At 32.7% G+C, this 24,171-nt stretch overlaps 1 protein-coding gene across 4 annotated transcripts in view; it reads right to left on the bottom strand.

Annotated features, from left to right (window-relative positions):
• Window positions 1–1,699: 1,699 nt before the first annotated feature.
• Window positions 1,700–24,171, bottom strand: part of DACH1 (dachshund family transcription factor 1) — a 405,982-nt gene continuing 383,510 nt past the window's right edge. For all 4 annotated transcript variants that reach the window (XM_069467164.1, XM_069467165.1, XM_069467166.1 and 1 more), the window contains one exon: window positions 1,700–4,425. In XM_069467164.1, coding sequence (XP_069323265.1) covers window positions 4,388–4,425 — 38 coding nt within the window. In that variant the 3' untranslated portion in view covers window positions 1,700–4,387. The remainder of the gene's footprint in view (window positions 4,426–24,171) is intronic.

Raw genomic sequence — 24,171 nt, 5'->3', positions numbered from 1 at the left:
AGGAGTCAAGAAATGAACAAGAGAAGCAAGCATGTGTGCAATGAAAGGAAAAAGAAGCCGAGTCACTGAGAGTAGGAGAAAGGTGAAGCTTAGAAAAGGGTCTTTGGCCCCTAGGGGCTGAGTGCATTCCTATTTTGGGGATTCCATGTGTACTCCTCTGTCTTTATAACCAATTTCTTTTGCTCTTTAACCTTGCAGAAATTTGTTTTTGTTACATCCAACCAGAGGATTCCTAACTGATCCAGTTGTTGAACTCAAAATCTTCAGCTCATTAATTTCTAAATGTAAATGATGCTACCACTACAAATGTCACTCATTACCTAAATCACTCAGTTGGCATTTAGGAATTTATGCTCTGTGTTTGAGTCATTTTAAGCCCTTATATCTATATCCTATAGATATATAGATGCTGAGTGATAAAGATTTAATATTATGCATCTATTGTCTTCCTAGGAGTAAGATTCCCTATTTCAATAAAATTATAAGCTCCTCTGGGACAACAACTATGTTTTCAACTTCAGTCATTACAACATCTAGCGCAATGCTTTGTGCAGAAGAGAGGCTTTATTCATGCATCTGCTTAAATGAATAAATGAGGACCAGTTCAGCTTTTATATATCATTTGTACATATTAAAGAAAAATGTTAGCACCAAGCTGCGTATGAGGAAAAGTGATAGTTTTACAATGCAATTTACAGTAACGTTTTGATTCTATTAACATCTCTATTTTCTGTATTTTAAAAATGCAATTTATATAATTTATATTTATAAGATACTCTCCTTTAGTAATAAATGGCTTTTGTGCAGATTGTAAATTTGCTAGTCCCAATGAAAACACATGGGGGAAACCTAAATTATCCCTGACTTCTGCTAACATCTGGAGACTGTATGATGTTCTAGTACAAGTCTTACTGACATAAACATATGATGACAGAAGACAAAAATGTATTTGTAATGGTCAAATAAACATTTTAGGTTTTATTAGGAAAAAAATCATGAATTTGTTAATATACTATTTCAAGAATTCATTAAAATAATTCCTTTAGACAGAAAGAAAAATCCATTTTTCATTCTCTTGGGAATGTTTAGAATATTCACAGAGAAAGCAACCCAATATTTCTTCAAATGCTGCACTTTTGATTGATTAAAATGTTTATATATTATTAAAGAATATTGTAATTTCAAAGTTTCTAAAGGCATTTTTTCCAATGATAGAGATCGAAAATAAAACACTGAGTTACATATCTACACTCTTATAGATATGGGAGTAATATATTTTGTTCCATCAACATGTCTACTTTACATTATTCAGCACAAAGCTTTGTGAAATAAGAATCATGGGAATATAAGAATATAAAGGAAAAAGGTACAAATAACAGCTTCATAAACTGAGAAATGTACATAAATAAATCATGTATATGTGGGCAGTTTGCTTAGCTGGCAAGAAACAAAATATGGAAAATCTGCTTGTTAAACAATAACTACAGAGTGTGCTTTTATGATGTTTTTCACCACAGTAATTCATATTAGAGATAGAAGCAGTTGCATGTTAAATAAAATCATTGAGCATTGTTCCCCTTGCATTGCAAAGAGCTGACTTATGTTGTTTTTAGATGCCTCCCATTAGAAAGTAAATATTCCTTCAATGCCATGCATTTCACAAAATTTAATAAAGACGAACTGTAAATAAAGTCACAGGGAGATTTCCGACAGTTTTATTAGGAGATTGTTGAAAAGAAAAAGAAAATTAAATACAATAACAGTAAACGTGGTTCTCACATTGAAACCAGGCTCAAATAACTAGGCTACCATAGAAAAATTTCCAATTCTTGCATTATGATGTAAAAACAGATTTTTGTACAGATTTTGTACAACAAAATTCGTAATAACCTTTTATCATTTTTAGAAAACTTTAAATATATAGATAAAAATAGACAATTTTCATAGGTCCTACATGAAGATGAGTATGTTCTGTTCCAAGGGCTTGCATAGAGCGCAAATGTGGTTATAATATAGAACAACTAGACATTAATATTTTTAGGGTTACAAAAGCATGGAAACCATAAAATGGGCACAATTTTACTTGTTTATGCCAAAACACAAATTTCCAAACCAACCTGTATAACTAAAAAAGGGGGAAAATTAAGTTATAGACTTAACAATAACATTTCATGAATTGTAATATTTACAACATGTTAGTAAGAGTCTCTCTTAACATACAGCTGATAGCTTTTTCCTTTAATACTTGCTAAAATTTCCTTTTATGTCAAACCAAACACTAAAGCATTCTCAAAAGTCTTGAAAGTATGTATTTTAAAACTATTTAACCCACTTAACAGGTGACTCTATGCCAGGAGCAGAGCAATGGCTGATTCTACTACATATGTAAGTTGTAGGCTTTTTAAAAAATCTTTCAAAAAATGTATGATTCAAAAGCTTGTCACAAGTCCCTCCAATTTTAAGTATTGTAATCCTTTAAAGACTGCATATAGGGGAAAAAATACACATAACTAGGAATAGAATCTCCTGTGCTCAAACAACAAAAGATGGTTATGGAAGAACTATACTTAGAAAACCAAGTTTCTACAAAGAATTTACTAACAATACTTTAAATAAAAAATATTGCTCCCTTTTAAAGCAAGCTAAAATAAGAACTGTACATTTAACCTTTTTCTTGTATTAAAAATGGACTTAGCTGGTTAATAGCGAGCTACACAAAAGAATTATGTTCCAGTATTGCAAGGAAGACCTAAAAGGAATAGAAACTTAGTGCCAGAGTATCTATAATGTTATTTTTTTAACCAAATAATTAATACCCAATCAGAACTATCTTTAAGCATTTTAAGCTAGTTTTCTTAGACATTTAAGATTTTGCTGTTTTATGGTAATAAATAATGTTATGATCATAAAATTTTAAGATGACAGAAAAAATCATAAAATGTACAGTGACTGTACTGATTCATATCAGTCTTTAAAGGTGTTAACTCCAGTCATGTAAAAACAAAGAGAAGGTAACTTTAGTGTATAATAAGCACTGTTTGCAGCTTTACTTCCAGTTTTCTGCACAAAAGTGAAAACACATACTGTAACTTTCAAAAAGACAGTGAAAATAACACGTAGCCACCCTTCCCTCTGTCCAGGGTGGGAAGCACAACACATTTTAACTTTATTTTTCACTCAGCGCTACATGGTATTGGACTGGTACATCAAGGGTTAGGTTTTGTTTTTCAGCAACATTAACATAATATGACATTAACATATAAAAATATTTCTGGTGTTTTGATTTACTGTTTAGCCACAATCCATTATCAATAGTGCTGTTTGGGGCACTAACTAGAGTTCAATATACAAATAAAAAGTGGCCGACACAGAGTTCTGATGTCACCAGATGCTTAAGATCTCATTCATTAATACTGTGACTCCAGACAAATATTTACATGCCTGCATGCGTTAAAACCAGAAAGACATCTTTCTGACCAACAGGGTGACAAAACATATTTTCTAAAATTTTCATTTTCCTAAACTCTAGTATATTACTGCATACATAATACCTTCCTTGTGTGTTTTATGTTTATATACTGTACATATGACCAACAGCTTGAATAAGAAGCAACATTATTATCTTTAATTCTATATACCACTACCAGTTTGGAATGAAAACATGTTACATTTATATATATATATTTTTATTTTTAAGAAAAAAAAAGACCTTCAGTGAAACCGTTTGGCTTATATTCAATGCTTCTTTTCAGATATGCAAAATGTTATGTCATTGGGTTGTTGTCAAATCCATTTGTTGGTCTTTTGGAAAGTATGTGAAAAAAATCTTCAGGAGAAACCTCACAATTAGAGAGTTTAAAATTGAATGTAACAGAATATCACTCTTTGTTTTTTTCAGAATCCTCTATGCCCCCTACAAGTTCATTGCCAAGTGTTCTTGCTGGTTTCTGGAGGACATAATTCTGTAAGTCTGGGTGACCACTGCTACAAGAGTCTCTTGATGTGCTCAGATACAGAATTTTCAGAAGAGGAAAATGGTTCATTCCATTAGAAAAAAAAAAAAAAGCTAGGTCTCATTTAGACCTGCCTTTAACTCTGTATACAAGTGTCCAGCAGCAAGTTGCAGTTATTAACTGTAAGAAGTTTGATACTTGTACATTTACAAACATTCTCAGGTCTCTGGTATGGACCACAGGTGAAAATCAATGGAGAAAATGTTTTTTTTTTTTTTTTTTTTCTGTAGAATACTTAAACTTTCAAAGAACATTAATACACAAAATTGAGGAAGTTCCCTTCAAAAGGACTTTATTTTTTCCAAACTTTCCCATGACGAATGTCTGACTGCAAAGTTCTTTACTATAACATGGATTTCTTCAACAGGAAAGATTCAGTACATGACAGTAGTTTTCAAATACAGTCTTCCATCTAGAAATGAAATAAAAATAATTAATGACATGGCATTTGGGGTACAAATGTGGATATAAAAACTATGTAGCCTGATATAAAATTTGTGGTTTTATTGTATCTTTACTTGCTTAGGAAGTCACATTTTTCATATATTCTCAGAGTTAATTTTATAATTACCTTGAGTTTATGTGATTGAAAAGAATACACCATTTCTAGTTCTCATAAATATATATTTTGCTATTTTGCTATCAGTTCCAGAGCACTCACAAAATAGATAAGAATATGTGTGTGTATTTTACTGATATGCAAAGCTAGTTGATTTCTGTTGAATAACAATTACTTCCTCCAAGCTTGCAGAACCAAATTTTCTCTGAATGCACTCAGGTGTATCTTCATCAGGAAAGACTGAACTCCCATCTTTACTCTTTAGCAGTGTTGTTAAATATACCATGTAATGTATCTATTGTACACATTTGTTGCTATTTATATGAAAGCCACCTAGGTTATTTCATCACTGTCAATGAACTATAGCCTTTACCTCTTGAAGTGAGATTAAGCCAACAATAAAATGTTAAGATATAAATAGTGTATATTACTTAATTTTTACCAATGAAGAAACACACAGTTATGTGAAAAAGAAAAGGAAATCAAATCTCAGAGACATTGAATAAACCCATTTGAATGAAGCAAAAATAAGAAATGGAAAACTAAAAATCCAAAACAAAACCTAGGCCTATTCCTCTAATACATTGCACTCTAAACTGTCCGCTTTTTGAAGTGAGCTAAACTTTGGATATATTTGTGTGCAGTATGTCTAAATTTCAAATTTTAACACCTGCAGTAGAAGGTAGAACAACCACAGAAGGAAAGTTTTTCAAAATTTGAAAAATGTATATTGCCACACAAATGTTTGCAAAATGGTAACTTGAAGAATTAAAATATAAAGAAACATAAATAACTTACATTGGATTCAGGAAATACAAAAGATAGTCTAAATAGTTGCAGATCTCACATTCACCATTAAGCTAATTAAGTGCATTTACACAATCTATAGAATATATAGTACTTAGTAAAGAACTTAAAATCACCAACATTAAATCATTTTTATTATACTTCATAGAAATATAGGTGTGCCCAAATTCTATAATCCTATCTCATGTTTTATCTTAACCTCATTTATAGGGTTGTAATACTACTGTCAGGATGACAGAACTCTCTTTGTTTTGCTCATTGCTATCTCCCAAGCACGTAGTATACAGCAGTTCTCCCTTATTGGTGGGGGACATGTTCCCAAACTCCAAGTGGATGCCTGAAATCTCAGATAGCACCAAGCCCTATATATATGTTTTTTTCCATACACATACATACCTATGATAAAGTTTAATTTAATAATTAGGCATACTAAGAGATTAAAAATAATAACTAATAAAATAGAATCATTATAACAATATACTGTATTAAATTTTATGTGAATGTGATCTCCCTTTCTCTGTCAAAATACTGTAATATTTCTGAACCACAGTTAACCGTGAGTAACTGAAACTACAGAAAGTAAAACTGTGGATAAGAGGGAACTACTGTATGTTCACTAAATGTGTTAAATGAATGAATCAGAGATAGCTTTCATGTGGTTTACACAAAGTAGATATGGAATAATACATATATCTAAATTATTGTATCGTTAATATCCCAAATCCACTATTTTCTCTCAACAAGGTCAGGAATGTCCATGAGATTAGTCTCAGACTGGCTAATTTCTAATAAGTTGTGTCCGATATTAGTTGCCTCTCTAAAATTTAATCTAGTTCAATGTTAATGATAATATTAACAATGACTTGAAAGCCTCTAAGTATTTTTTTTTGTTTTCCAGTTCCCCAATCGTATACCAGGGTTCTTCTTAATAGTTGAAACATATAATGAGCAAAATGAAGATCTGCTCCCCCATAATAGCATATGCCTTTGGGTATAAGGTATAAGATTAATCAATGAAAATACATTATTAATCCAACTGAACTCTAATTTTGGACAATAACTTAAAGACATGCACCAGCTGTGCTGAATAATCCCCCTAGATATTTAGTCTAAAAGAGTTTTACCTCCTTTGGTCCCCAATTTTAGTCTCTCATTGATACTAAATATTACTATAGCTCAGCGGTAACCATTGTGATATTAAATAAAGACAGGAACCTCCTAAATCAAGCCTTAATCGAATAGCAATATCAAAGCCATACAATTTACATAAAATATCTTTCTGAGTAAGAATAAAGCAGTATCATATCAACATATTTTGAAATATTTATTGTTTTTGGATGGAATTTGGTCTGATTTCTTCTGTTTGCTTAGCTTCATTACACTCATCAGTCAGACAAAACTCTGCCTTTTCACTTATATAACATGAGTAAGTGGCTAAAAACTGGACTTTTTTAATGATAACTTTGATTCTAATAGTTTCTACTACATAAAGCAATGTTTTTTAAAAAAATCTAGCAACAGAGAATATAGAAATAACCAAAGAGGTAGACTGATGATACTTTTATCAAAGCTTTCTAATTCTTATTCTCTTAATTTATTCATCTCTATAACTCTCTTTCAATTTATTTCATTCTTTGTATCATGAATTCAGGTATATTGAGGTTATCATTCCCATTCCAAGTTTTAAAAAATACACAATATTTCCTAGGATTAGGCAGAAGGAAGAGAGATCTCAACTTCTCTAAAATTCAAATTCCATTAACTTAGATCCTTTACAAACTCTGTGAAAAAATAATAATTTGCTCAAAACTAACATTTCAGTGCTCACTATGGATCTGTTAACTGAAGAAAAGCAATTAAAGCATTAAAAAATAGATTTCTAATCTTTGGCGATGTTTATAGAACATAAAGTGGAAAGAATCTAGGAGTGAAGAGTAGATATATACAAATAATCCATTAACCATGAATAATTGTTTTAAAAGGTTCACATTTACATTACTAGTCAAATTATTCACCACAATCTACAAGGTGATACATAAATTGGTATTGTTTTTTTTTTTTTTTCCACTCCAATCTTATTTTTTAACCACTCTCCCTTCGATGAGTGACCCTCTCCTCCTCTACAGCACACCAAGCTCTGTACAGTGCTGGAATATTCAGGTAAGGCCTGTTCTTCCTTCTAGAATCCTGCAAGACAAGTGCCCTCTCCCTCCTCACATATTCTTCTGTTCTCTCCTAAAGCCTTCTCTAAATAGAGCTCTTTCATTTATTCCCCAATACATGCACCATAAAAATTAAATCTACAGCACTTAGCTTTCTTTGAAAAGTTACATAAAGTGAGCCTACCACATACATGGCCAGGCCCATGGAAACCGTAGCCATTGCTCTCTTTCTGCCAGTATTAGAATGAAAATGCTTCAGTGTGATGCTTGCATTAAAAGTTTTAATGTGGCCTCAAAAGTTAAACTTTTGGAGAAGGGAATTGTCTATGTAATAAAAATTATTAGCATGTTAGAAATTTTAAGGTCTGTCTAAAATTAAGTTTTTAAACAAAACTCTACTGATTTTTATAATATACCAGTAATAATTACTTTGTAGGCATCTTTACCATGAGTCATATATAAAAATTATATACATTGTATTTCTGTGCTCATACCTGATCTATTTTAATTCCACTTTTAATAAATGTCTCCTATTAAATTTTGACTAATGTTCCTAACAGATGGATAAATGCATCAAGCATTAAAGATGTCAGCTATAAAATAGATCCCACCTGCCACAGTATGGTTTTTCTCTATGATTAAAAATTATTAGACATCAGAGATTCTCTGCTTTAGAATCAGCTGGAGGCAGAAATACACCTGGCATAGACAGACCATAGAAGAGTAACTGTCTCTTTCCCTTCATGTATGGCCCCCTACTTTAAAACCAATTCTATCTTTTAATTTTGTCATCTTTATTGAAACATACTTGTAGATAATTAAAAGTTTGTAGGAATACCAGTTTAAGCTGATTTTTTTATATTGTTCCAGAGAAGTTATATTGGCCCTGCAACCCACAATAAATAGCCACATGTGGACATACCCAGAGAGCTAACAACAGGCCTCTGATTTATGGGGCTGTAGTTCTATCTCAGGCTTCTGATAACAAACTACCTGAATGAAAGGTGAATTGCAAAGGTGCTAGGAAGGATATATGGGTCCCTAATCCAAATTGCACCATGTTTTTATACTATATAATAATGGTTCCCATACTCTCTCCTCTTCAAACAGCAAGAGAAGTCAGGAGGCCACGGAAAAGGCCCTACAAAAAATGAGCTGCAGAAAAGAGATTATTGGAATCCCCGGAGTGTTTCCATAGCTGAGGCCTGTTATTCAGAGATCTGCTGTTTGCATTTGGAAACTCAGAGTGCTAATTCATATATTTTGTTTTAAGGGTTGTCCTTTGTACTTCATACTTACCCCCTAACTAAATAATCTCACAGCTACCCTCCATTTCCTACATTGTTTCTTTTTTTTTTTTTCCATCTTTTATGTTGGCCAATGAAAAAAATACATTTCTTGTTTGCTCCTGATGCTGAGCCAGGCTTACTAAACAATTATTCCTTGATATCATAAATGGATAAAAGCTTAACTTTAAGATCAAGTATATTGGCAATAATGGCAATGATGATTATTATTAAAGCTAACATTTTCTGATGTTCTAGAAGTTCTAGGTGCTATGTATATTTTAAGTATCAACTTTCCAATGAATCAACAAAATAGGTATTCTTAGTGCCTTATACAAATAAGGCTATTAAGGCTCAAAGAGGTTAAGTGTCATATGTTTGCACAGAGTTAGCAAATGGAAGTGCAGTGATTTGATATTTATGTGAATCCAAATTTCATGTCCATTCCACTGTATCACTTTTCCTCTAATAAGCAACTGGACTGACACAGGAGGAAATATGATGTCTCCCACACCCTGTTATGGGATTGACTCCTATACACCCCAGTACCATTAGTCTCATTGCCTCCTTGATCTGTTCTGTGCTGTCTTCTTAGGGGCAAGGGCTTCCTTTTAGGCTTCAGAGCCTCACTTGAATTTGAAAGCACAACTAGAATTGTTACTGCCTTGCTTCAGAGAAAAGACCTTCCTTTAACATAATGATTGTTTGCTTTTGTATGGGAGGTTGATATGACACGAAAATCATCAAGCTCGACTTTGTGCATGGGAGTACTTAATTAAAAAATCTGTTCTAATTAAAAGCATTTGGGAGTAGGAGTTGAACAAAACTATTTAAATTACAAATTCCTAATAGTTTCAAAGTTCATTGTGATTTGATGCTTACAGCTGTAATTTGGTGTATAAGAAAGTATGTAGATCACTGAATAGTTTATTGTAGGTGTGAATTTTTGCATGCTGTTTACTGTTATGCAGATTTAGATACACAGACAATAAATTGAAAACAATTTTTAATTGTAAAAATGAATTTCAAGTTTTACTACTAAAGTTGAAATGATCAAATCACACCTATTAAGTATATAGATCTATGTGTTGTTTGCTATACTTGAGGAGAGAGAAATAAGGATTCTGTCACAAAATTTCTAGTTTTGTTTTGTGCTCTTTTATTAAATTTAATTGTTTTGCATGTATTATTACATGTAGTTATTGGTAATGTTTAATACATATAGACAGCTTTAAGATTTAGCTTTTATTCCATATATAAAAACTAGAGTATTGAATAGCTTGATCATTTATTTTAAAGACTAGTGAAGTTTGCTTAACACCATTCACATTCTATAACAAGATTTTACATTAGAAGATGATATATAAATTGGAGCAATTTCAAATTGCTTAGTTGGGTGACACCAAAAATCCAATTCCTTCACCGTGTGAAAATCATATAAAATCATTAACAAGAGAGTATGCTAGTGAAAAATATCACATAACATGGAAATAGGTATATATTCTAGTTTTGAATAGGACTCCCTCATAAACATCCACAAGGATCTATAACATGTCTTTTGCACAAAGGGTTTAATAAGTTGCATTTTCTGTTAGGAATTAGCTTTATTAAAAATGTCATCTATTTGTTCAAAACTTATATCCAGACACCTGTAATCTAACGATGTTTGCTGCTCTTACAAAACACTTGTATGTGCACGTGCCTTACTATCCCAGAGCCGAGGAAAATATTAACACTGGAGAGAGAAAACATGTAAGATCATATATCTAGAAAGTTTAATATTTACTTAAAGAATCTGAGGTTTTAATGTAAAATATAGTAACCCTGAGTCTCTCTCAACATAATGTCTTAATCATGTGGAGTAAAGGAAACCAAAACAAGTGATGAAAACAAATATTAATGATTCATGTGATACTGGATAAGACAACGAAAGGAAGTCAAAATAAAAGCAAACAAACAGGAACAGATGGGAAGGATCTTTGTCAAGTCAAAACCCCTCTTCCAAAACCCCCAAAGGAAGAAGCTAATTAAAGAAAATGTTGTTCCTTGCTTTTTTAAAATAATTTTATATTTAGAGTAAGAACATTCTGCTACTGCTAAAGCTAAGAAGCAGAGACACAAAGTCTACATTTAACATGAGAAATATTTTAAGAGAGATTGATGTTCAGCTGAGGCCCATTTGTAAGAGGACACTAAGTAAATATCATTTCTTCTCATGAAATGCATATAATAAGAGAACAAGTGATTTCCAGAAGTTTGGATACTAATATAGTCAAGGTTATGTTCAAATATAATTAAAAAGTAAAATCTGAGAAAGTTGCAACAGATTTTGAATTTTCTTTAAATTCAAGGTTGTAGCTGGGGAACCTGAACCCCACACATTTGGGTCAAGGTAAGAAAGGATTAGACCTCACATCCCATTTGTATGCTTTATCCATTAGCACCTGGTGCTGGTTTAGAGAAAGGGCATAGACTGTGTTCAGGAAAACACAACAACTAAGGTGCTTTGTACAATCCAGATATACTAGTATCAGGAGTAGGTAATGAATTACGTGCTAGACCAACATGGCCCCACTCACATGAAATCAGAGTAGATAATATATTTTATTATAAGGCTAGTATGAAGTAAAGTTCTTGATTGTGGCTAATAATGAAGACAAAAACAATTATAATCAAGAACTGCTTTTATATATTTTTCAGTTCTCTTCCAATAAGTGCATGAGAGAATGCAGGCTAGTTTAAAACATGTTCTGAGAAGGAGAGATTACCTAAAGCTATAATACACACGTTGATAAGGTACACCTTATTTTATCGTGCTTCATTTGATTGTATGTTGCAGATGTTGCATTTTATACAAATTGAAGGTTTCTGGCAACCCTGCATCAAGCAAGTGCTCATTTCATGTCTCTATGTCACATTTTGGTAATTCTCATAATATTTCAAACTTTTTAATTATTATTATATCTGTTATAGTAGTCTGTGATCATTAGCAACCTTTGATGTTGCTAATGCAATTTTTTTTACATTTGCTTGATTTTTTTTTAATTTCAGCATTTTATGGGGGTACAAATGTTTAGGTTAATGCAATTGTTTTAGGGCTCCATGAACTGTACCCATATAAGACAGAGAACTTAATTAATAAATGTTGTATGTTTTCTGACGGCTCTACCATTCATCCAGTCCCCTATCTCTACCCCATTTCTTGGAAAATTAAATTAGGGCAATTAAAAGCCCTACAATGGCCTGTAAGTGTTCAAGTGAAAGGAAGAGTTGCATGTTTCTCACTTAAATCAAAAGCTAGAAATGATCAAACTTAGTGAGGAAGAGATGTTGAAAGCTAAGATAGAACAAAAAAGCTAGGTCTCTTGTACCAAACAGTTAGCCAAATTGTGAATGTAAAAGAAAAGTTCTTAAAGGATATTAAAAGCTACTCTCAGTAAATACATGAATTATAAGAAAGCCAAATAGCCTTATTGCTGATATGGAGAAAATTCAAGGGGTCTGGATAAAAGATCAAACCAGCCACAACATTTCCTTAAGCCAAAGCCTAATCTAGAGGAAGGCCCTAACTCTTTTCAATTCTATGAAGGCTGAGAAAGGTGAGGAAGCTGCAGAAGAAAAGTTGGAAGCTAGAAGAAGTTGGTTCATGAGATTTAAGCAAAGAAGCCACCTCCATAACATAAATGTGCAAGGTGAAGTAGCACATGCTGGTGTAGGAGTTGCAGAAAGTTATCTAGAAGAAATAGCTAAGATAATTGATAAGGGTAGCTACATCAGACAACAAATTTTCAACATACACAAAGAAGCCTTCTATTGGAAGAAGATGTTATCTAAGACTTTCACAGCCAGAGAGAAGTCAGTGACTGGCTTCAAAGCCTCTAAAGACAGGCTGATTCTCCTGTTAGGGGCTAATGCAGCAGATGACTTTAAGTTGAAGCCAATGCTCATTTACTATTCTGAAAATCCTAGAGCCCTTAAAAATTATGCTAAGTCTATTTTGCTTGTGCTCTAGAAATGGAGCAATAAAACCTAGATAACAGCACATCCATTTCCAGCATGGTTTACTAAATATTTTAAGCTCATGATTGAGACCTACAGCTCATAAAACAAGAGATTTCATTGGCAACATTACTGCTCATTGACAATGCACCTAATCACCCAAGAGTTCTGATGGAGAAGTACAAGGAAATTAATGTTGTTTTCATGCCTGCTAACACAACATCCATTCTGTAGCCCATGGAGCAAGGAGTCATTTGGACTTTCAAGTCTTATTATTTAAGAAATACATTTCACAAGGCTATAACTCCCATAGGTAGTGATTCCTCTGATGGATCTGGGCAAAGTAAACTGAAAAGCTTCTGGAAAGGATTCATCATTCTAGATGCCATTAAGACCATCTGTGATTCATGGGAAGACATCAAAATATGAACATTAACAGGCGTGTAGAAGACATTGATTTCAACCCACATAGATGACTTTGAGAGGTTCCAGACTTCAGTGGAGGAAGGAACTGGAGATGTGTGGAAATAGCAGGAGAACTAGAATTAGAAGTGGAGTCTGAAAATGTGACCGAATTACTGTAACCTCATGATAAAACTTGAATAAATGAGGAGTTGCTTCTTATGGATGAGCAAAAAAAGTGGTTTTTTGAGATGCAATATACTCCTGGTGAAGATGCTGTGAGCACTATTGAAATGACAACAAAAGATTTAGAATATTATGTAAACTTAGTTGATAATATTACATAAACTTGGTATGACTCACTGAATGCTAAGATGATTGTTAGTACTTTTTAGCACAAAAGTCTTTTTAATTAAGGTATGTACATTGTTTTTTAGACATAATGCTATTGCACACTTAGACTACAATACAGTGTAAATATAACTTTTATATGCACTGGAAAACCAAAAAGAATTGTGAGACTTGCTTTATTGTGATACTGCTTTACTGCGGTGGTCTGGAACCAAACCTGCAATATCTATGAGGTATGCCTGTAATTACCTTTTAAGACAAAGACAGTAAAAATGAAACCCTGTCATTTCTATGAAAAAGGACTTTGTATCAGACTCCAGGTAAGCACAAATTATGAGAGGTGACCCAACCTTTGACAACTTGACAATTTGAAACAGGTTTAAGTAGACTTTGGGAATTGTGGAGCTAGAAGGGATGCTCAGTGGGCAAGCTGATCTCAATCATGACATACTTCCTAAATGGGAAACTAAATAGATTGGCAATTCTCTGAACTGAAGAATGGGAAAAGAAAATATCTAAAGATCTACAGATGGCTATGGTTAATCTTAGCTAGCTAGGAGTTATTTAGTCCATGCTAGCCCTAGGCAAAATACTTTTCCTAAATGGTCAGATCTGCTTACAGTATCTCAGTTCCTCCTTTAAGTGACCTTCCCATTGTTAGTATTAATACCTTAAAGAAGAGGCCCTTTACCTGAATTTCAGGCTCAATTATGATGCTGATGTCCTCTGTGGGCAAAGAGGAATTTACTACCAAAGGAAATATGAACCTTCTTTGTTGGGTGCTAAAGATTTTCTTCTGTATTCAAGAATCTTCCACAATTGGGGTGGAAATCTAGACCTTGTTGTTCTCTGAACACAAATATATTCAAGAACTGAACATTCTTAAAACTGTATCATCATGGCCATAACCATGCAAAATTAACAAAAAATCACTCTCATCAACTATCTACTCTTTGTCTATTCAACAAATAATAGGCAATTCTATGTTAAGAAAACCCTTCTGACAAAATATTTTACTCATGAGTGACTGGTCTCAACTCATATAGACAGAGTCTGGATCCCATATATTGTATTGCTAGAACCTAAGTCTTGTTCTTGTCTGATGCACTTGTCATAGGATCCAGTGTTATCTCTCCCAAGTTGTCTTCTTACCCCAGCAAGTACACTGCTTCATTATCCTCGAGAAATTGCTTAATATCTGGCCATAATCTCCTTAAGGGCATATAATGTACAATATTTGTGTATTTCCAGCATCTTGAACAGTGGCTGGTAGCTGGACTGGGAAAATGCTCGATAAAGATATATGGAAGGAACTACCAAAACTAATATCACAAAAATGAGGGGAAGATGGATATTATGTGGCTCTAGATGTTATATCCTGAGAAGAACCCAACCTCATTGGGTAGTATGATGGCTTGGAATACATGACCTGAGCCTAATCATGAGGAAACATCAGATGCAAAATGAGAAACCTTCTATTAGGAAAAGGACTGCATTCTTCAAAAATGTCGATTTTATAAATTATTTTTAAAAGGCTAAGGAAATGCTCAAGATTAAAGAGACTAAAGAGAAATGACAACAAAATATAGCATGTGATCCTAATTTGAATTTAGTAATGAAGGAAAACAAATGCTGTAAAGGACATTATTGGGTCAAATGACAAAATCAGAATTTGGATGTCAGATCAGATAAAAGTATTGTCAGTGAAATATTTACTGAGCTGATAAATATACTGTATTTATGTATATGAGAACATCTTTATTGTTAGTAAATATTCCTTGAAAAAAGTATGGGTAAATACTATAGGGCCATGATGCATGCATCTTACTCTCAAATGCTTCAGAAAATATTATGTAGACAGAGAAAATGATAAAGCACATGGAAACAAAATATTAATAATAGATGAATCTTGATAATGAATATATGACAGTTTTTATGCTGTTCTTGGACTTCTTTGTAAGTTTAAATTTTTTCAAATGCAAATTTAAAAAATAGTTTGCCTCAATGAAATAAAATGTCAATATGTCAGCAATATCAGATATTTATTAATAACTACTTAAATATTTACATATCTCCACTATCCACCATACACTGTTCCACTGATTATGTGGACAGTATTCTCATGAGAAATATTTTTTCTGTTTAGCAATGAGGCCTTTGAGAAGTCCTATTCAAATATTAGATAGGAAATAAATGGTTAGTGATTTTCTTAATAGAGTTCTTCAGGAAAACAAGGTTCAGATTCATGAAACTTACTGAACTGAGGGTGTGGACATAAGTTAGATTCTGTCTATTGGTCCATCATGTTTTAATGGTAAATTTACAATTGTAAAGTTTATGAAGTCTTCTTAACTCTATTACCTGTTACTTAGTTAGGACTGCATATTCTAATGTGCATTTGTTTGTATAAGGAAATTGCTCTTCTGTTTAACTCTGTTTGAAACAAATATTAGGCTATCTTTTAAAAGTTTATCAACAACAAACAGTAGAGCACAGACCTTTTAAAGTTTTGTTTTGCTTCTGTAAATAAAGAAAAAAATTATATTGCTGGTAGAACTGCTTTGGTAAAGTATTTTTGCATGTGTATTCTAATTAAACATTCATTAGTAAGAAGTGAGAGACCATCAGAGTGGTTAATGTACCAGCAAGTGAGAATGGGGTACTTTGCACTTAGGTTACCTTGTCCTGATTGGAAGGTGAGACCTCCCAATTACAGCAAAGTGAAACACAATGAAATCTCTTATTACTTTCTCCATACTTCTATTCCTTTCTAGGGGAAAGAAGACTAAGAAACAGGGATGGAAGGAAATAATCATTTGAGTGCATATCTGAACCTAAGTGATGAATGGAAAAATTATCTACTATGCTTAATTAAAAGAGTGTAGAAGAAAAGTGATTCCCTGTTTGATAAAACAGTACGCTGCAGAGAAGGGAAACAGGGATCTTTCAATTCAATTCAATTCAAGCCTTTGTATCTTTTCAGAACTGCAGGAAACAGGTAAAATCCTGTGAATAAATTGAGTTTTCAGAATAAATTTATGTTATCTCTAAGAAAAACCACGAAAGGTAGCAATTAGAAGGGCAGCTCTTGTCAGAGCCTAGTTATTTTCTTTTTAAGTTTGGAGGGGAAAAAATTATCATTTTTTTTAAGTTTAGCATTTTCTACTTTTTTTCTATAGCATGACTAATTTGGTAATTTTAATGAAGGTTATATTTGTTTAGGGAGGTAATTGTGGGTGAATAAAATTCTAAATCTCTAGAACCTTATTTAACATATTTATAGAATGCTGAACTGAAATGCTGGTCTAGTGTTAACCTTGACAAACGATAAGCAAACTTCAATGAAAGAGCTCTCAAATTTTTTCACTGAGTTTGGGAATTTTTAACTAAAGAAATGATACTTTCATGGAGAATAGATTTTCTTTATATCTAATAAAATTATCAAACGTTGTTTAGACAGTATGTGGGTGAGAACAATGACATCCTATATGAGAACTATTAAATAAGTGGCTCTCTGTGCACTAAACTGTAATATTAGCAAAGAAGGGATCAGTTCAGAGATGTGCAAAGTTATATTAAAGAGACTAGCAAATAGGCAAGAAAACATTTTGATAGAAATATCATAACTAAACAAAGAATATGAGAATCCATAAGGTGTTTGTCCAGAACAACCTGTTTCTCTTATCTGCATCCTAGAGAAAGCAGAGTTAATCAGCCAAGTTCTACCAGCCAGGGATGAGGCCACTTTCAAAGACTGACATGGTCTACCTTTAGATATATTCCTGAGTCCATTAAAAATCTGAACTATATCATACTCCTTGTTCTGCTTCCATTCTCACCAGGCAACTTGATAATTTTATTTTCTACGTGGCTTTCTGCAGTAGGCATCCCCTAAGATGGTGGGCAATGCCCCTGCCTCCTATATTCACACCCTTGTGTTTCCCTTATGTGTGTGGGTTGTACCTAGTGACATGTTTCTAATGAAGAGAATATGGCAACAGTGATGGGATGTCACTTTCAAGATTAGGTTCTGAAAAGACTGTAACTTCCATGTGGCTGGTGCACCCTCTCTCTAGTTCTTTTCACTTGCTCATGGAAGCCGGCTGCCATGTATTGAGCTGCCCTGTGGAGAGTCCAATGTAGCAAAGAACTGATGGTGGCCTCTGGCCAAGGGCCAATAAGGAACCAAAGTCTTCATTCTAACACTCTTGAGGGCATGAGGCATGCCAGCAGCTACATGAGTGAGCATGAAAGTAGAGCCTGCCTCAGTGGAGTTCAGAGATGACTTCAGCCACTGCCAACACCTTACTACAGCCTGAGGGGCCCAAAGCAGATGACCAGCTATTCTCAGATTCCTCACACACAGAAACTGTTAGGTAATAAATGTTATTTTAAGCCATGAAGTTTGTAGGTAATTTGTGGCACCACTGATAGTCCTTCCTTTATAAGAAAGATGTGTTGCTCAATGTTGCAAGTAAATATTTTAGCTCTTTTGAGTTACAATGTGTTAGTATATCCAGTTGCTTTCTTCTGGAATACGGAAAAGATGGAAAACCAAACTCCAGGTCATGTGATCTCACCAAGCCTAATACCACCTATGTAAATTCCCCAAGTCAAATGTCACCTTGTGAGTTCTCCTAGAAGCCTGCCTGCCTTTCAGAGAAACAGCAACCCCCCAGGCTGCAACCAAAACAAACAGCTGATCAGCTATTAATGGTATCAATTATTCTAAATCACAAAATATTTATTTGCAGACTTTTAAAACGTTTGTTTGTAGTACACACACACACACAAATGTTTCTCTGTAGTAAAAGTATATTCCATTTCTTTTCATAAGTGAGAATAACTTAACTTGTATTACTCTCGGGTGCTTTGATTCTACTGCAAATAGAAATAGGTTTTCCTTAAAGATTGATGATATTATTTCATGATATGTAGTGGCCTTCTCAGAAACAAACAAACAAAATAATTGGTAACAGTCTAATTGTCAGATTAAAATTGTCTCAGAATAATAACAATCTTATCAGGTCACTTGTTGCCCTGTGACAGAAGTAACTATCTCAGGCAATGGTATAGCTTCCTGCTGCTAAAGTTCTTACAGTTTAATGAACCAACAAAGAGGAAAAGAGAAAAAAATATATTCTAGACCTGTCTATTAAAAGCATCTAAAAGATATTATTTTGAACAAGAAACAAGACAATCTATTTAATGTCACCCAGTACTTTTGATTCAGCACTGGTAAATGGCTGAGATCAATTTTGGTTAAATCTGGTATCTTGCAAGTTTTAAAACTGTTGTTTATCATACTGCATATTTTCTAAGGAAACAGACCTAATTCTTTACAAATTGCTTGTGAAAAATATCAACAAACTGACCACAAACAATAACAAATGTAAGACACCAAATGGAAAGCAATGGAAAAAAGACAAAATGTGCTACAAAAAAATGCAATGCTAATGGGTAGTTTTGCATTTTACAAATTGTCTCTGTTTTTAGAAATGAAGAATTTCAGGAAACATCTCAGCACTTTGGACTTATAATTTACGTTTATTGTAAGTTGCAGTTGGTTCTCAGCATATATTAAATTCCACAAGATTGCCAAATTTCTTTAATATAATTTCACAAAATAAACAAAAAACTCTACAACTAAACATATAAAGTACATTATAATAAATGTGCATATATTTAGAAAGAATATAAATGCTGATATATGTATATTTCATGCCCACTGTGAAATTCTGCCCTGGGTCATGGTAACATAGGCCACTATTTCCATTAAAATTAATTGCTTGTGGCTGTAGTTACTGTCAGTATTGCCTTATTTTCCCATCACTGGCAATTGTGACATGAATAAAATTAACTTATGTCACCAAGTAGATCATTATATCCTGAATTAAGGTTAGATTTCGAGAAACACTATGAATTTAAGAAACTCATCTAGGCTGTGTCAAAACCACTCTATAATAAAATCTTTATTTTCCCATGATAGACTCTATATTACTTTTAGATCTAATTCACAGTTTCAGTTGGACAAAACCAAATTGTTCAACCAAAAATGCCCATTTTACCTTAAAATCCCTGGCCCCCTGTGTTCATTTCAACTGGACAGACTTCAGTTCCATTTATTCTTAGGAAAACAAATGTACTTGCATAGCTACAAGAATATTAACTTCTAAATCTTGGATGATAAATCTTTTCTCTTTTCCCATCAGGTTTTTGTAGCATTATGTTGCCTGTATGAAGAGTTCACAATTTTATCAGGCATTTGTAACTGGTCCAGTTTTTTACTGGTTCTAGGCTCAGATGAAAATTCTCTAACATGATGAGTCTATTACCAAATGTCTTATATATTAAGAAATCATGATATTCCTAAAGCTTAAAATACAGTATAAGACTAGCATTGTTTTGGTATAATGCACACTTTGTTGTGATAAGTCAGGAGACTACTACGTGGGCATTTTTTTCTTTATTTACCAAGTCTAAAGAATAAGTGTAATTTTTACTTTCCCTTCATCAAGATAAGAATGCATTATACAGTTCAAATAACTGCAAAGAATATCTATGCATCAGAGGGAAAAGCTTACAATGAGAGTAAATTATTGTTGCTTTTTTGTTTATGACTCTATTCAATGTAGTTTGATTACTTGAAAGGACTGGTATCCTACATATTGCCATATGAAACAATATCATGAAAAATACATGTCTCTTAATGCAAGAGTGGAATTGACAGTTTGTCATAGGTAAAATCTGCAGGATCAACAAAGATGCAAAATAAATAAGTCAAAATATGAATTATCTAACATATCACTATGTATTTTTATTGTTCCCTACTCTAATTTCATGTACATAACCTAACACTGTAAATTTTTTAGTCCCAGCTTTATTACACTCACTTTCATGGAAAAACCTCAAATCCATCCTTTCTAACTGCCATGAAAAAAAGCCACATTATATTTTCTCCATTTTTAAAAAAAATAATAGGCCATTTATTATATAATGTAAAATGTTACAAAATGTATTAACTCATAACCCTTTGAATATACTTTGCTTCTCAGTGTTGAATTTGTTGCACTTATTATTGTCTTTTCTTTGGGAAAGGATGAAGTGGGGAGTGGACTGACTTTCCTGCCTTCTCAGAATAATATCAAGATTATGCAAGGAGATTCCATATTTTCAGTGAAAGGGATCTTGTCACCTTCAATGGTCTCCAAAGTTGTGGTTCTTGTTTGGATCTCACATTCAAACTGCAGCTCTGTATCTACTCAGGTTCTTACTCTACAGCTCTGTCTGAATGCTCCACGGTGACATCACACCCAATATCAGCAAGCCAAACTCGTCATTTACACTAGCCTGGATCTCTTTCCCAGATTTCCAATGTCAAACACAGCTGTTTTCCTTTTTTATTTTCCAAGTCCTACAATTTGATTTACCCCTTATATTTCAAATGCATCTTCTTACTCTATTCCTTGTGTGACAACAAAATGTGAATCCTCATTAACTCAATTATGAATTACATTTTTCATTTCTTTAGTCTCACTTTACAAATGTTTATATTCCTTTGGATCTAGTGTATTGATTTCAGGGGAAAAAACAGGTCTCTGTAACAGGTCCTGGTTTCACTTTAATAAATATTATTTAGGACTCTCTCCAATGCCATACTGAGAAGCAATCACAATATTTCTCTCCTGTTTGGAAAAATTGCATAATATAGGTTGATAATACAGCCTCTCAGAAAATTTAGACTTACATATCTTGACTTAAATGAATCTTCATCAATTAGCCAACTGGAATGAATTGTTTTGTTCCTGTTCTGGGAGCATTTTGTTTACATTTCAAAAGCAATGGCTCAAAGTGGTTACTTTATTAAAAGAGAATGATAGGTGTGTTACATCTTTCAGGAAAGAAATTAAAATTTCAAAATTTTAGATTTTATCTATTAAATTAATTTTAGGTCTTGGTTGAATGCTTCCAATAGTGTGCATGTGAATTCTTATACACAACAAAACTAAAAATGAGTTCTACTGGAAAAACTTCAAAATATGACTACCAAAAAATATTTTATATAGCATATTAGTTTTTAAATATAGAGACATACATACATGATATAGTAATATTTTGATTTGTTAAAATTATTTGTTACACACAATAAAATCTAATGCATAAATATGTCATACCTTTTGATAAATAAAATTTGACTTACAATTCCTATCATCACTGAACAATACCTTGACATCTACAGCTGTATCCATAAGAATTAACTAAATATATATTTTGTTAGAAATATTTGTTTCTGTGTATCCCACTAGACTATGAATTATTTAGAAAAGATATCATGTCTTTTGCATTTGTTTCTGGGCCCAGCACTTAAGTGTATAAGCATTTGTGAAAATGAATTGGCTACACACATAGATTTAATAAGAATTAATTACAATAGTTTGCCAAAGTTCATTCCATGAAATATTGTTACTTTTAATTCAATAAAAAGGTTTTATAGTCAGATGCTTTTAGGAAATGCTAGTTCGATAAGTCAAACATGCTTAACTTTAATGCAGGACTTTAATGCTAAATTTTGGTGTCCTTGAAATACTAAACATGGACTTTGAAAATTCAAGAGAGTATGTATTTTAAAATATATGATATTCATTTTGTTCTCTCAAACTGTTCACGAGACAATTCTCAGAGCAGGACATCAACAGTAGTCTGGAAGCCATATCGAAGAGTGTTCATCCATGCCTTTTCCATTCTGCACTGCAGGGAAGATTTTATAGCAGTTGCAGTATTTCAGGAAAAATGAGCAGATGAAAAATATTTACGTGAAAGAAATGAGAACAACAATTCTGAGGTTTCATTAAAACTTAAATTCATTAATTTAGAACTTCCAAAATTTCCTTTGTGGAGATATCTTTATATTTTATACTTATTAGCTTAACCCTATGAAAATGTAGACCTCCAGATACTGGTATACAGACGGGGAAGAGAAAACCATAGTAGGGAAGATTTTAAAATTAAAATTAAGCACAAAAAAGAGAAAGAAAAAGTTTAATATTGCATATTTATATATTTGTCACACTGCTAACTCATTTTATTCAGAAATCATAAGTGCCAATATTTCAAAACAATATTCATTATTTTCAAGTCTCCCATAAATTAAAACAATCATTCACATTAAATATTGCTAAAATTGCAAGGCATACTTCTTCCCTAATATTTCATGTTTAAGCCCTACAAGTGTAAAAATATAAAAATCTACAGCTTTGGAATGATGATATAAAATTTCACCTCTTTGTTGACTATAAATTTTTAACATTAAGGAAATAATTAGAAAGGTTTTGGCGTTTCCTTTGTTTTATAAAAATAATATGCAAAGGAGCCTTCTGGGTTGTGAGAATTTACAGCCTTTCTATGTGAATTGCTGGGTTTAAATAAATGCTTATGTTCCAATTTTTTCACCAAGAACTAGATTCACACATCAACATACTGTTCAAAAGTAGGCAACTAAAAACTGCTTATGAGATCCAAGTGGGTAACTACCCACCAAACTAAATTTTTACACATTCATTTAGAAAATTGTTTCTATGTGGTTTACCAGAAACAGAAAACAAAAATTTAGTTATGTTGAAACTTAAGCATACAAACATTCTAGAAAATTCATCAGATCGTTTTCTATGTTGACTTATTTCTATTCAAGCACTAATTTTCATAACATTTTCACTGTTTAGATAAATGTTATCACTATTTTTGGAATTAGTCAGTTGAGAATCTTGTTGTGGATGTAAAATTATGAGATGACAGAATGTAAGATAGAATACAAGCTAAATACTATTCCCAGCTCTTGATCCAAGTGAGGTTTGCTCTTTTGTTTAACATGACAGCTCATATTCTTTAGTGTCTTTGCACCTGTTTTGGATGGATGGCCAGTTGGTGTTGATAACTAATCCTATGCCCTTGATTTGGACTTTACAAGGGTGTCTTGTTGAGAGCCAGTGAAGGGGTTTCCATCTAGTTTGGATCTAAATCAGTTCACAGCAACAGGGCCATCTACCTTTCTGTGTTATATTAGCAGGCATAAAACAGAGCAGTAAGTCGCTGGTTAAATTTTGCTTGTATTTTAAAATCTCATAGCAAGACTACAATAAAATATCTGTAAATAATGTAACAATATGAAGAAAAAGTTTATTATCACATTTTGACTCTTTTGCTGGTAACTATTGGAAGGTTATTGCAAATATGCTACACACATCAATGGGTTCTCATCCAGGAAAGATATGAAGAATTATAAGAAATTTGTTCCAAAGGATAGACAATAAACATATGATTTCCATTCCATTAACATTTTTTCCTCTTGTCTGTCACATTTACTTTACTCTTTTCAGTAACTGAGACTTTGACACATTAATCAGGATGGGTTCTGAATTCTTAGGGACATATAAGCTTATTAGCTATATTATATAATTAATAAATCCTTTAAATTAAAGTATCTTCTGCAATTTATTTAAATATTCTTCATTCTAATAATTTAAGAAGACTAATTAGAATCTAAAGAATAAAACAGTGGGCATTTTTATTCTTTGCAATATTCATGCCTCTTAAGT

Source organism: Eulemur rufifrons, chromosome 4 (genome assembly GCF_041146395.1).
Source record: "Eulemur rufifrons isolate Redbay chromosome 4, OSU_ERuf_1, whole genome shotgun sequence".
Classification (NCBI taxonomy): Eukaryota; Metazoa; Chordata; class Mammalia; order Primates; family Lemuridae; genus Eulemur; species Eulemur rufifrons.
The sequence above is the reverse complement of the archived record's forward strand: the minus strand, read 5'-3'. Positions and strand labels throughout refer to the sequence as shown.